Source organism: Silurus aristotelis, assembly GCF_946808225.1.
Source record: "Silurus aristotelis genome assembly, chromosome: 24".
Classification (NCBI taxonomy): domain Eukaryota; kingdom Metazoa; phylum Chordata; class Actinopteri; order Siluriformes; family Siluridae; genus Silurus; species Silurus aristotelis.
This window is the reverse complement of record NC_139597.1, coordinates 6776149-6791019: the sequence shown is the minus strand read 5'-3', so window position 1 is coordinate 6791019 and position 14871 is coordinate 6776149. Positions and strand designations below refer to the sequence as shown.

Below are 14871 nucleotides of genomic sequence, written 5' to 3'. Positions count from 1 at the left end.
AGGTTGCTGTGGCCTGTACTGAATGCTTGCATCTCTTCACTGAGTGAATTTGTGTGTGCAGTGCCATAGGTTTTTTTTTTTTTACATGGAGTGATGCAGTGTTGGTTTTTTTTAAACAATGAATGCTGTGTGTTTAAACTAATTGCATGCATTTCTATGTGTAGGAATGCAGGTCCTGGAATGGAATGGCATCTCTTTGTCTAGTAAAACCTACGAGGAGGTTCAGGCTCTGGTCAGTCAGCAATGTTCGGAAGCGGAGCTCTGCGTTAGACTGTAAGTATCAGAGTTTTTCATATAGACTCATCTATGCTGATGTATCAGTGTCTCATAAGTCAGGTTTTCAGACTGAACACTGTTTCTTGTCTCATTCATTTATTGTTAGGGATCTGAACATGCTGTCAGACTCAGAGGGCTCCCACTTAGACCTTCATGAGCCGACTAAAGCAGGTAATAGTCTTTGTATTTTTCCTAGTTGTTTAGACTTTTACTGTCAGTAGAAACTAAGCATATTCACTGTTACATATTTCAATGTGTGGTATAAAGCAGTATACAATGTAGGATAAATTCAAAAAAAAAAAAAAAATGCAATGGACCAGAACACAAAACTAGAAAATATGTTTTGATGCACAGATCATACAAAGAAAACGAGGCATGGACTCATAACACTGCACAGAGTAACAATACAAAGACTCTGTAATGAAAAAAGACACACAGAGGACATGAAAAAAACTTTTTTGGAATTAATATAAAAACAATCAGGCAACAAGCCAATAAGTAAACAGAGATTATTACATGTTTGTTGCCAGTGGAACTTTTGAAACAAATAGAAGAACAGTACTTTCATTATCGGAATATTCCCATGATTTTTCAACCTGTAATCTCTCCATCAAATACTGTACACCCACATCAGTCCTGTACTGTCCACAGTACTGTACATCAACACATCCCTGTAATCAGGAAATGACAAAAGTGCTTTTTTCAAAATCCTGAAACATAACCTGGTAGAAATCTCATACAAATACAAACATTTCAATCATGTGATTACGTAACACACATTTCAAATAAACATTAAATATGGTACAGATACAGCAAATTACATGTCTGTTGTTTCATTAAAGTAAAATGTACTTACAGTTAATTAGCTTTTGTGGCATCCTTTTCTTCATAAATGAGAGCAGAGTTTAGATAAGTTTGTGTAATGCTGACATATTACATTGTCAGTTCCAAAGAAAACAATAACCATGTAGAGTATGTATGAACAGATCTCCTTTGTGCTCTCTCAATGCTGTCTGCAGAACGGCCACCACGTTCTCCAGGTGTTGACCCCAAGCAACTGGCAGCAGAGCTCCAAAAGGTATCCCAGCAGCAGGCACCCAGCTCCACAGCCTCTTCTCTGACGGCTCTGGACAAATCCTCGGCTTCAGGAGCTTCCAGCTCTGTGCCAAGTCCCGGGCAGCCAGCTTCACCTTCCGTTAGCAAGAAACGCCACAGCAAGGTGCTTATACACATATATACACACACTGCTGTTACAGTTGCTGTTATGTTACACATTCATGGACTCATATCTTCTTTTTTTTTTTTATCTTTTGACTAGACTTTAGAAGCTGCAAAGACCCAGTCCCACCCAATCACAGGAGAGATCCAGGTAAAAGTCTGATTATTATTTAAGCCTGTTCATTTGTCTCCATGATTGTAAAACACTGGGTTGAAATTGTATTTGCCACGCTTACTGTGCCTTTTCTCACACCTCACCTGGCTTTGTAGCTTCAAATCAATTATGACAAGCAGCTGGGCAACCTCATTGTTCATGTTCTCCAAGCGCGGAATCTGGCACCACGGGACAACAATGGCTACTCCGACCCCTTTGTCAAAGTCTACTTGCTGCCTGGAAGAGGGTAAGCAAATTGCAAAACAGGTTGTTCTGTGTATTACTTGCTCTCAGGCAGAAATTGTTAGTTATTCGATGTGTAAAGTATAGTTTAGTGCAGTTTGCATCCTCTGATGGAAAAATCTAATTGATTGTAACATTTTGAGATTGCAACAAGACAACAGTACAAAACAGAAAAATGTGTGGGTGTATGGCCTGTGGAGGGCTGTGAATAATGGTGAGAGGAGAGTTCAATAGCTATTCAGAAGGTATGAAAGAGACTGAAAGCAGTAATAAGTGGAAAAGTTGCAAGTTGCATACTTGTAATAATATCACTTAATATAATAATAAAGTTAATTAAATGTTTGAATCTGATTGGTTAGTAGGTGTTGATCATATATTTTTTGTAATTATTATTACAGAACAAAGTGAGACCTGTAAGGGAAGGACTGCTTATATCTGCTATAATTTATATGAGAAAAATAACTTGTTTTTTGAACAAATGAACTTAGTTAAGGATGCAAGTGTTTTTTAGATCACTGTGGTATTAGACTAATAAAACACTTTGGGTGTGCTTTTATTAGAAAATTATTACATTTAAAGTGTAACTGGTGTAACAACAAACCCCATTGTGTTTTATTCCCTACACACTCAACATATTATTTATGTAAATTCAATCTTTTTTTCAGCATTTTATCATGTCTATATGCAAAATGTAATAACGATATCTTACACTGTCTATGTCTTACCATTGATAAAAGTTTGATAGGTTATAGCGATTCTTGTGTGTAATTACAAATAGCACTCAATCAGCAAAGAACAATTTAAAAGCCTATTATTTTATAATGTACCCAATAGTGTGTGTCTTGTTCTGTGTGTGTGTGTGTGTGTGTGTGTGTGTGTGTGTGTGTGTGTGTGTGTGTGTGTGTGTGTGTGTGTGTGTGTGTGTGTACGTGTGTACGTGTGTACGTGTGTACGTGTGTGTGTGTGTGTGTGTGTGTGTACGTGTGTGAGTTTGAGAGATAGAGAGCAAAGATTGTAGAAAAATCAATATGTCTGTTTGAATTGAGAGCTGAGTTATTGTGTAGCTGTGCATTTGGCGGTGTATTATAGGCTTGTGTTAGGCCTATGACCAGCTTTTTCAGACCAATATTGAGCCTGCAGATTACAGCAATGCTAATGCTATGCTCCACCTGGGCATGAATGCATGGGCTCTTGCATAGGCATCAGTGCACATAATACACTTGCACATACACTCACACATATATATATATATATATATATATATATATATATATATATATATATATATATATATATATATATATATATATATATACACACATAATACACAATTATTCACATGCATAGAGTTGCAAAGAATTTCAGCAATTTAAACACAGCCTTTGCATGGACCATGCCAGCCACACGCTACACTGTTTCGCTCATTCATTTTCTCTGCTTCTCTCTGGGCTTACACACATACAGACTACAGCACACACACTGACAAACACGCTGTCATACATCAACACATGCCTTATGGATTGTTGTCTGTTTCTGCTGCATGCCGGATCCCCACAGTCAGGTCATGGTTGTGCAGAATGCCAGGTATGTTTTTCTGTCCTACCATCAGATATTTTCTCAGTCCCATACACCTATAGATACAGCACATCTGAATGGCTCGATGAAGTAGCTTTGGATTGTTCAGCCGTACGTTGCTTTTCTTTGCTGTTGTTCTTTTTTTGTGTGTTTTTAAGATCAGTAGACTTTTGTTCTTTTTCATACTTCATAAATGTCACTGTACATAAAGTATAGGTCGCTGTAGGCTCATATTGTGCCTCAGGCGGTGCATTGTTCATTTATCTGATGTGTTATAGTCCAAATGTAAATCTAGCACAGTTTTTGGTGCTTGGTTTGTACTCTGGACTGACCCCTTGTGGTGTGTCATTTGCTTGCAGCGCTGAGAACAAAAGAAGATCTAAACATGCTCAAAAGAGCTTGAACCCTGAGTGGAATCAAACTGTTATCTACAAGAACATCCACTTGGAACAGGTAAACTTTACACTGGTCCACAGCATTTTTGCAGCAATCCTATCCTAATATTGGATGCTTTATTTGACCAATTTAGTGATATGAATTCCTGTTGGAGTAAACTTAGTATCCTAGCTTTCTATAAAAATAAACATAGTTGCTCAGAATGCATTATAAATGACATATTGCACCCATATAGTTGTGCTTAATCATTTTTTTTTCTAAGATGACAACTATTTAACATCCATGGAATGAATCTTTAGTACTTTGTAAGGGGGTCGATACGTTTTCAGCCACAGGACAGAGAAGTTTGGATTACCTAAGTACAAAAGATGTACTTGGTTTTATTCTGTAACATGGCAAGATGCAATGCCTTGTATTATTAACTTCACAAGTTGGTGAGGAAGCAACAGTTAGATTGTATGTGATTACATAAATAACTAGTTTCAAGCCTGTTGTATAGCATTAAATGTAACTAGAAACAGATAAAAAGTGTAATATTTTGTAAATAAATAAATGAAAAATTGCAATCAATAAAAAATAGTTGTGGTATACATGGTATGAAGCTTTTTGACATGCTGTTTTAGAAAAATAATCCACTTCCATTTGGCACCAATAACTCTCTCCATCACTGTTAGGCTGCTTTGAGACAATGTTGAGTGTTAAAAGTGCTATACAAATAAAAAATAATTGAACAGAATTGAATTAAATAACTTCACCACCTCAGCATTTCCTATGACAGGATAATATACTGGGTGTTATTTCTCACATAGTGCAACTTCTGTATTATAACATGCAGTATATTATGTAAAATATAAAAGTTTATATTACATGTATATAAAGTTATAATGTTTACAACTTTAGTATCTGTAGTGATCTTGCACTGTAAATGTTGCATGTCCATGTTTTGATCTTGTTACCAGTGTGTGTTAAAGATAAGATAAGATAAGTAGCTTGATGCTAATTATGTGTCAACTTTTTTTTCCCTAAAATTGGTTTTAGATCTTAATTGCATATATTATCTTATGTAAGTACTCCACAATAAGCTTTAGGGTTCGTAAATGCAAAGAAGCAAAAGAGTTCAAGCTGAAGAGTTAAAGGGTTTGGTTTCTTTTCGAAGAATCTGCCTGAAAAAAGACACAAGATTCTATAAAAGCCAGACTTAAAATGAAATACCCTTTTGAGAAATAAAAAAATCTGCAGCCCACAGCATTAGTGAGGTCTCAATTAGAAAAGAGCTCTTCAGAGAGAATCGCAGGCTTGAGTGTAAACCAGGACCAGACTCCAAGCTCCCAGAAGTGCTTTAGCGTAATTAAGTCCAAAAAGCTTCTTCGGTCTCCTCAGCTTTTGAAGGCAAATAATGACAGCCCTGACTGATGTAGTGATGCTGGACTGCTGAGGCGAGGCAAAGAGAAATTAATTGAAAGAGAACAGAAGGCAGAGAAGTGTGTAGAGTTGACTTTTCAAGCACACCATCTGGATTTCTTAGATGTAGTGCTAGTTGTATTGTTAGTGATTGCCATTATTATTATTTTATTTGGGCAAAAATGTGGCCAGCGTTTCTGATCAATAAGGAAGCTGAGCATCAAAACTGGGAATCCATTTGATTTACCAAAAGGGTGAACAGTGAACAGGAGTGCTTCCTGTGGAATTGTGGTTTAGGCTTATAGTAGGGCTGTCAATCGATTAAAATATTTAATCGTGATTGATCACATGATAGTCATTAGTTAAAATTAATCACAAATTAATAGAACATTTTTATCTGTTTTTAATAAATCTTAGATTAACACTTTTCAAGTTTCTTTAATCAACATGGGCATGGACAAATATGGATGCTTTATGCAAATGTATGTTTATTATTATTAGTGAAACCAAATTCAATATAGAGCATGAACACAAAATATTCTTGTAAATGTTTGAAAGTAATTATGGGGTTTTAAAATACGTAATTTATCAGGACACCAAAAGGAACTTGTGCTATGTTTCTACACGGACGGTTTTAATTGCCGGACTTCTGCATTTGGTGCTTTTTGGGTGCTTTATTTGAGACTTGGCGCATCAGTAAAACAAATGTTTATGATTAAAAATATTTTTGCGGTGGAGTTTATTATTATTTCTATCTGAGTAAAGAAAGGATGACATAAATAAATGTGTGTTGCGTTGAATGTTTTAATTTCACCTCTTTTATATATTTTTTTACATTTTTTTATTAAAATGGTCAAACAGAAACGCATTAATCGTGTCAATAAAATTTGTACTGTTCAAATAAAATGTTTGCGTTAATGTGTTATTTACACATCAACACATATTTGTCAGCTCTAGTTTATATTTATTTTTTATCAATTTATTTAAGCCATACTCAGTTTAGGTTTAAATTCGGTCACAGGTATATAAAATATACCAAATATACTGTTGATATCTGAAGCACTAAACAGATACAGACTGTGGCATTGTATAAAAACTCTACAAGCATTTTAAAATATATTTCAGTTAATAAGATAAATGTGTTTAATATATAAAGCTGATGTACTCTGTTCTTTGTGCATGCATGTATTTAGCTGAGGAAGAAGACATTAGAGGTCAGTGTATGGGACTATGACAAGTCATCCTCCAATGACTTCCTGGGAGAGGTGGGAAATCAGCCATTTTACACACACACATAAGCACACACAAACAAACTCAGTGCAGTGTAATCAGGTTCTATTAATTCCTATAGGTGCTGATAGACCTGTCCAACACATCACAGCTGGATAACGTACCACGCTGGTTGTCGCTAAAGGAGCAGTGTGAAGGAGAACACCACCGGCGCGCACACACAGGCCAGGGACGCTCACCCAAAGTGGCCAGCGGACACTCAACCAAAACATCTGGGCACAGCAGTCAGGATTCCCCGAAATCTTCTGTCATCAAGAGCCGCAGCCATGGCATCTTCCCCGATCCTGCCAAGGGTATGTTCTTCTTGGTATTCATCTTGAATGCTGGATTTTTGCTCTTTCCTGCCTGTCTTCCTTTTTTTTTTTTTTCCTCTTCATCTTAACCACTTAGACTTTAAACTCTCGATTTTGCTGTCCTTGCTATTCTCGTTCTTTTGTCTGTGTCCTCTGTCCCTCCATTCCTCTTTGAATGTGCGTCCAGCCAATATGACTCACTTATCATAGCTTTGGCTTCATACACTTTCCATATGCACAGCAAAACTCAAATACTGCATTTAAAAGTCATACACTCCAACTAAATATGTATGAATGCAAGAGGTTTTTGAATTAACAAGAAACTGACTGGCATTCCTGTCCTGATTTGTTGGATCAACATCATTGTGGTGTTGAACCCAGTTATTGGTTAATTTTCCGTAACGGAAGCTCTGACAGTAGTAATGGCTGCAAGTCAAACTACAAACATATATTATTGTCCTTATTAAACAGATTATTATCACATCATCTATTAGTATCATTAATAACAACTTGCACAGAGACTTATATGGTGGACTTTTCACAATAATCTAGGGCTAATATTAAACCGAATATGCTGTGATTATAAAAAAATAAAAAACCAAAGACCATGGGAGATCTGAGCAAACTTTTATTTACATAACTGTATTTTATTGACAAATTGCTTATCCCTCATTTATAAATTTGCAGTGTATAAATTAGTTCAGGTGCATATGAAATTCAACACTGCGGATTTCACTGTGCATGAGTTTAGCTCATAATATAACTACACTCTCCAGCTCTCTATCTTAACCTTCCCATATGCAGTGTGACCAATTTGGCCAAAACAAATTTAAATAAAATGGTCCCTGAACATTAAACATCATAATAACTATATAAAATGAAACGTCAATAAACAGTGTTAAATAAATAATCTATGCTTAATGGTAGCTCAGAATCAGAAACTCTTCAGGCAAGTCGAGGAAAAAGCAGAAAACAGGAAGCTCAGCATCATATTCTGGTTGTTTTAGATACACAGGTTCCCACTATTGAGAAATCTCACAGTAGCCCCAGCACGTCGAAGCCGTCTCCCTCCGAGGGCCAAGCCCGCTCCCATGGAACCTCACGCGCTCACAGCAAAAGTGGCGCATTCCGGGCACACCCTGAAGACACCATGGCAACAGCTGAAGCTGCCAGTGAACAGCATCGCCTCCAACCAAGTAAACGACGCAAATAAAGCCCCCACAGCATGGCTGCCTTCACACTCATCTGCTCTTCCTTCTGTTCCTTTTTTTTTTTTTTTTTTGCTGCCTGTTTATTTTGTTTTTTTTGTTTGTTTGTTTTTTTTTATGTTTTTTGGATTATCTTTCCCTTGTTCCGGTCCCCTTGTGGTCATAGTTTGTTCACCTCACCGCTTCCTTTGTTCTGCCCTGTGTGTTGGAGACACTTCAGTACTCTGCACGCATACACACATGCACGCTCGCTTAAGTGAACGATAGCTCGTTCACTTAATAAATACTTATGCACAGCTTAGGTGCTCCTTTAATGATCCATTGAGTATTAGAGACGTGACACAAAATAAAGTATTAACCTTTAAAAAAGACGGAACATCATCAACCCAAATCCAATTGTATATCTTACCATTAATACATTAAAGCTTTAAAGCTGAAGTACAAACTAAAACAAACAAAAATAAATAAAATAACATAGCATGATATGAACAAGTTGCTTGCTAAACTACTGAGAGTCAGACTGTTATCCGTGACAGAGAATCTGCCCCAATATGTTGAGTCTATCCTGGTAAGCTTTTTGGGAATAACTTTATGAGCAGAGCTGATTGCTACAGCAACTCCAACACAAGAATAGCTGTGTTTAGCCCTATTATTGTCCAATTAGGTTTATCCACAGCTGCAAAGGGACCCTTCATGCCAGCAGTAAGGGAGTTTTTTTCTGCTGCCAAATAATCCCAGACTTCTGCTGACTCCTCCATTATCCGATCCTTTCTTTTTTATTGTCCCAACGGGTCGTGTTCCAAATGACCCAGCTTTTTCTGCTGTTCTGTGAACCAACAAGCCGGATATGCATGTGGCCTCTGCCCTGCAACCACCCTGCCTATCCTTTCTTTTTTGCCTCCCAATCCTGTGGCTAATGCTGGCCCACAATGCACCTCAGTGGACCCGCTAGGCCCCCTACTTGCCCCCTCGGCCAGAGAGGGCATACAATGTGGCTGCATGTGACTATAAAGTACAGTAAAAAAGCTGGTGGTTTCCATGTTGTACAGAGTTTATACTCTGAGTCTCCATCTCGTTGCCCTTTCCCTAACTTCCCTTGTACCCTTCCTCGTCCCTTTCCCTCCAATGTTTTGGGTTTTTTACATGACCTCACTCCCCAACCTTACCAAGCCCAAACTGGCTGCCTCTCCCTGAGGCAACACAGGCACAGCGTAGCAGGTGTGCTCACCATACAGACAGCCCTGTCCAACACACCAGGCAATGAGATCACTGACGGCCATCACCTGACCCTCCGAAAATCCATGTCGGAAGAAAGGCCTCAGCGGGATCGAGGTGAGAGAGAGCGAGAGAGAGCGAGACTGAAAGGATGCTGGATTACTAACGCACATCTACAGAGAGATAAAGAGGGCTAGCCACACAGATAATTCATGCAGCAAGACTCGGGCTTCTTCCACACTCCATCAACATGCTTCACTAAAACCAGATGGATAAAAATGTATTATATGGTCACATGACCCAATACCACATCTACAATAGAGGTCATGTAAGTTAGTTCCTGGTGTTAGTGAAGCACTTGGAGCCAATGTTGAGGAGTGTGTTCAGAGAAGGCTGTGTGCATGAATTATGTGTCAAAAACCAAAAGTCATGCATTTCACTCCACACCATCACTCATCACTCAACGAGCAAGGTACAACAGCTCTGTGAGACTTAATACGCAAATTAAAACTCACATTTTCCCACACAATATAAACGACCACTAATCACAATTTAAATAGAAATAAATATACCAGAATTATCCAGGCTAAACCAACAAGTAGCTAATACACTTACTAATAAATGATTTCTTCTGTGTGTAAATGCTTCTTCTGCTGTTCTGTGCTGTCTGCTTTGCATATCTGTGTTCTTCAGAGTTCTATGTCAATAGCTGATGTCTTATACGCTGCTTAAATGTAGTTTGTAGCGCATGTGTGTATGTACACCACTGCTAAAAGTGTGAAGTATTTTGTGACACTGTAGAATACAATGATATACAGGTGTTCATTCATTTTACGTAACAGCAGCTCTGACAATCGTGCCGGCTTCAGTCATTCAAATCCCAGGTTTACCTTAATGTACTTGTTCTATGTTTAGGGTTCAAAAAAATGAGTGTGTGATTTTTTATATAATGAAGTGCATTTGTTGTCTTATTAGGAAAAGAGTGTTATGCATACACTCCACACTCTCAAATGGACCAAGCACCCTATAAAATAATTAACATTGTGGTGATCTGCATCACACCAACCCATCTAGAATTATTTTCCTGTGAAATCACAACATTTACTTAATAAACTACTTTAACTATTTATTCCATATATATACTATATAAAAGTACACTGAATGTATCGCTGATGTAGGAATAACTGTGACACAAAATGGATCCTAATGTGTCGTTCTTTAACAACAACAAAAATTCACTCATTGGTAGGTTGCCATGGTATAAGCAGAAATACAATTTTGACACTCAGAGTCAGTCAGACATTGATTATTTTCTTTTCCTGTCTTGGCCTCTGGATATTAATATCACTGTAAAGTTATCTGCAATGCTGTCTATAGCTGTCACGATCTTGTGGACCCACCTGCTGATCTAGATAGCAATTTATACATAATTATAATCCTTTTAAAAGTTTCTTTGTACAAATAAGATGCAGACATTCTCTCTCTCTCTCTCTCTCTCTCTCTCTCTCTCTCTCTCTCTCTCTCTCTCTCTCTCTCTATATATATATATATATATATATATATATATATATATATATATATATATATATATATATATATATATATTACTTTGTCTAAAGAGAGAGCATATAGTATATAGAGCATATAGAGAGAGAGTATATCGCTGAAAAAACATTTTTACAATTTTGTCAAACAATTTTAGCAGTATCGTATACGTGTTTGTGTGTGCACATGTCTGTGTCTGTTAGGTTGTTCATACTGCATGCAGTATACAGTACTGGGCAAAAATTATACATTTTATCTTAATTATTCCTCTTTATTGTGCAAGCACATTTTACATTTACAAATTTTCCAAAATGTCAAATCTTTTGTATGTGACTAAAGAAACATTAGAATTAAATGATGATGTACCTAATATATTTGTAATTTATGCAGTTTACTCATTTCCAGTGCTTATTCAGCCACTTTTCATTAAATTTCAGATGTTTGCACAGTACTGTAGTTTTTAAAAGCACGTGGACAGAAAGTGTGGCAGATCTTGGAGGCCATGCCTGTTTCCTATTCCAAAACAAGTTTTAACTGTGTTGCTGGGTAATGAAGCCTCTAGGCCAGTGGTAGTTCTCCATTCTGCAAAGACAGAATAATAGTTTAACTCACATAGTACACTTTTGAAACAGTGTCCCGCAGCCATAGATCTGCTGATGCTCCTGTTACTGCAGCCTCATTGGACAGCGGTCTGAGTGGCAGCGCCTTCAGCCTATTGGAAGAAGAAGGAGAGGAAAACGGAGTGGACAGCGCCATCTTCCAAGTTCCGAGATTGTACGTTTACATTATTTTTTTTATGTTATTCTCAATTAAACAGCAGCATCTAAAATTTACTGTGATAAGTTATAATATACAAAACATGATTAAACATATTGTAGTTACAGTAGAAACAAAATATTTGTGTGTTTAAACTTTGATTACTAATATTTAATAGTTCTGGTTTTAATTTGCATAACTTTTGTATCAAAACTATTTTGATCTTTGACTTTTTACAGTAGCGGAAAGATTCCAAATGGAACCGATGTTGTAAAGTCAATACATGGAGAAACAGACGGTAAGCATTTGTGTTTAAACTGTAATGTCCAGAACTATTTTATAAGTAATATATCATACACTAAGTCATATATCATACATTAAAATAATTTCATGTGTGCAGTATTGTTCATATTAAAAAATACATCTATATCCAGATTTCTAGAACATTGTTAAAACTTTGTATATATTATATAGAACTGAGTTTCAATAAATTCATTGACACAACATTCTTCTTTAATTGGTTAAACAAATTCTTGGTAAATATAATTAAAAATGGCGGATCCATATATTGGTGATAATCAATAAGGGCATTAAAATTTTGATTTAATTTCATGAATGTTACATTTTATGCAATGTTAGGTAGCACTCAAAGAGTTTTGGTCACTGATGTTTTACTTGAATAATCTATCTACTTCCACATATTCATAAACCATACCTTTAAAAAAAAAAAATCACATTTTAATACAGTGGTGAATATTAAGAAGTGGTAGGTGGCATGTGTGGGTGGGAACATTCAAGCTCGCTGTATATTTATATCTAAGCACTGATTTCAGATGCTGAATGTGATTAATTCATTCAGGCAAAAACAAACACACATGACGTGTATCTGTTTTATCATGTATAACTGGTCTACATTTCACCCATTAGTGAAAACTGTCCACTATTGAGCCTCCACTGTTATGATATTACCTTAACTAATTTTCAGTTAGTGCAAATGTGTTGCTAAGGTTTTAAAACATTGTGCACGGCTTGAAGAGTAATTTAGGGTCTGAGAGCAGGTAGACACTGGGTCAAAAAAACGAGAACGATAAGCAGGAAGAAAGGCACTGGTTCAAACTTAACAGGTAAAAATTTACTAACTATGAAATGAGACTAAGACATAAAAAGGTGACACATGAACAGGTATTAGGTAACAGACAGAACAGAGATGACAGGACAGAGACAAAGACAGGACTGGATCCAAATCAACGGCACCATGATAAAACATAAACAAGTAAAAAAAAAAACTGCAGCCATCTGTCTCACTGAAGTAATGAAACGACTTGTGACTATGTGTCAACCGACTATGTGTTTGCTGCATGCTTACTGTGTTGTGTGCGTTTTTAGGTAAAACCCAGGTAATGGGGGAGATAAAAATCGCTCTGAAGAAGGAGATGAAGACTGAGGGAGAACACCTGGTATTGGAGATCCTTCAGTGCAGAAACATCACATACAAATTTAAGACTCCTGACCACCTGCCAGGTATCTTGATTATGGGGATTCACAAGGGGCAGATTGTTATGCTTAGATTACTATAGCACTTGATCATTACAGCAAGAATTAAAGAATCAGTATTTTGGGGATGAGCGGTTGCACAAGGTCAAAAACACACTTTTTAAACTTGAGATTTTCAAATAGAGGAATGTCTATCATGCAGTTGCATAATCTCATTTATTCTCTACTCGTCCTTGCTTACATCTCTCTGCTTCTCTTTTCTCTTATTGCGTCTATCTTTTTCTCACTGCTTACTGCTCCTTTCTTCTTGTTTTCTGTGTCTTTTTCTCACATCATTGTTGCAGTTCCCTCTTTCTTAATTTCTTTTAATCTGTCTTTGTCTTTCTGACACCGGTTTATCTTTTCTCCTTTTATTCTGCCTTTCATTCTTTTCAGGAGAAACTTTTACAAAGTAAATCATATATACACACACTGCTGGTGCACCTCATTGCTGCTGTGTTTTTTATAAACAGACATGTATGTAAAGCTCTATGTGGTGAACGTAGCCACTCAGAAGAGGATAATTAAGAAGAAAACTCGGGTGTGCCGCCACGACCGTGAGCCCTCCTTCAACGAAACATTCCGTTTCTGCATGAACCCCACTGGACATTCCATTCAGGTGACGTGCACATTCAGTCAACAGCATCCTCACCTTCATTATCACCTTCATCACCTTCATTATCCTCATACCTGTGTTAGAAAGACAAGTGCAGTTAGAGTTGCTTGATTAGCTGCGAATCAGCAAATTAAGTTTCCCCTTGAAGTGTGTTGCTAATTTAAAGCACTTTAGGCCACCACAGGGGTTGTGGGCCGACCAGCGGCTCCTAACATCGCTGTGTTCAGGTCAGAACGACCCATTTCAAATTATTATTGAGAAATCCAATATGTGCACTGTGAGCATTTATTTAGTTGGATTATATGATCTAAATATGAAAGCTTGTTTTCATTACAGAGATTAAGTTCATTCCTATAAAACAGTGGGTGATTTTTTAATGCTTTTTACATTAAGGTTCTTATAACAAACCATGATTGTCAGCTATTACTTGTTGGTAATGTTTAAAAAGAATGAAGTACATTAATACAAATGTAAGTACACCTGCAGTGAGACGATGTCCTCCAACCAGAATTTTAACTCTGTAATAATTGGTACTGACTTATTAACTTTAGTTTGGATTTTAAGTCATTTAACAGCTAATAATTATTTATTCATTAAGATCCTGGGTCACATTGGTCATTGGGGATTCATTGATTTCAGTGTTGATTTTTTTGTAATTATTTGGTTTATTAAAAGTATTTAACAGTAAATAGAATAGTCTGTTGCTTTGTAAATGTTACTGTGCCTTGCAAAAATATTTACAATTTTGTCAAATATATTTTGTCAAAGAAAGACAATTACGAAATATCTATTAGCCTATTGATCGATCATCAATACATTTGCATTAATGGCATTTGGCAGATGCTGTTATCGAGAACAACTGACATTGATCTCATTTATATAACTCAGTAGCTATGGAGTTAAGGGCCTTGCTCAGGGGCCCAGAAGTAGTGGCTTGGTGTGGCTGGGATTTGAGCTCATGGCCTTTAGATCCAAAGTCCAATGCCCTTATCACTAAGCTTCAACCTCCATTATAGAATACAGAGGAGCAACAGTACACTCATTTTGATTTAGTTTTTCTGGGAAGGTCTTTTGTGTGTCTCCTTCCATAAATAATATTATTCTTGCTAACTATTAACATGTTGATACTAAATGATGCATCTGGACAAAAGT

General features: G+C 36.8%; 1 protein-coding gene across 28 annotated transcripts in view; it reads left to right on the top strand.

The window, feature by feature from the left end:
• Positions 1-14871, top strand: part of pcloa (piccolo presynaptic cytomatrix protein a) — a 64628-nt gene that overhangs the window by 46075 nt on the left and 3682 nt on the right. For 6 of the 28 annotated variants that reach the window (XM_083528755.1, XM_083528770.1, XM_083528759.1 and 3 more), the window contains 15 exons: positions 165-273; positions 383-447; positions 1296-1495; positions 1595-1645; positions 1765-1895; positions 3449-3475; positions 3826-3919; positions 6457-6528; positions 6615-6846; positions 7854-8042; positions 9225-9386; positions 11447-11588; positions 11810-11868; positions 12957-13091; positions 13577-13722. In XM_083528755.1, the coding sequence (XP_083384881.1) occupies positions 165-273; positions 383-447; positions 1296-1495; positions 1595-1645; positions 1765-1895; positions 3449-3475; positions 3826-3919; positions 6457-6528; positions 6615-6846; positions 7854-8042; positions 9225-9386; positions 11447-11588; positions 11810-11868; positions 12957-13091; positions 13577-13722 (1814 nt within the window). Of the gene's footprint in view, positions 1-164; positions 274-382; positions 448-1295; positions 1496-1594; positions 1646-1764; positions 1896-3448; positions 3476-3825; positions 3920-6456; positions 6529-6614; positions 6847-7853; positions 8985-9224; positions 9387-11446; positions 11589-11809; positions 11869-12956; positions 13092-13576; positions 13723-14871 lie in introns of those variants that run through there. The other 22 variants (XM_083528751.1, XM_083528754.1, XM_083528750.1 and 19 more) reach the window with 12 other exon arrangements.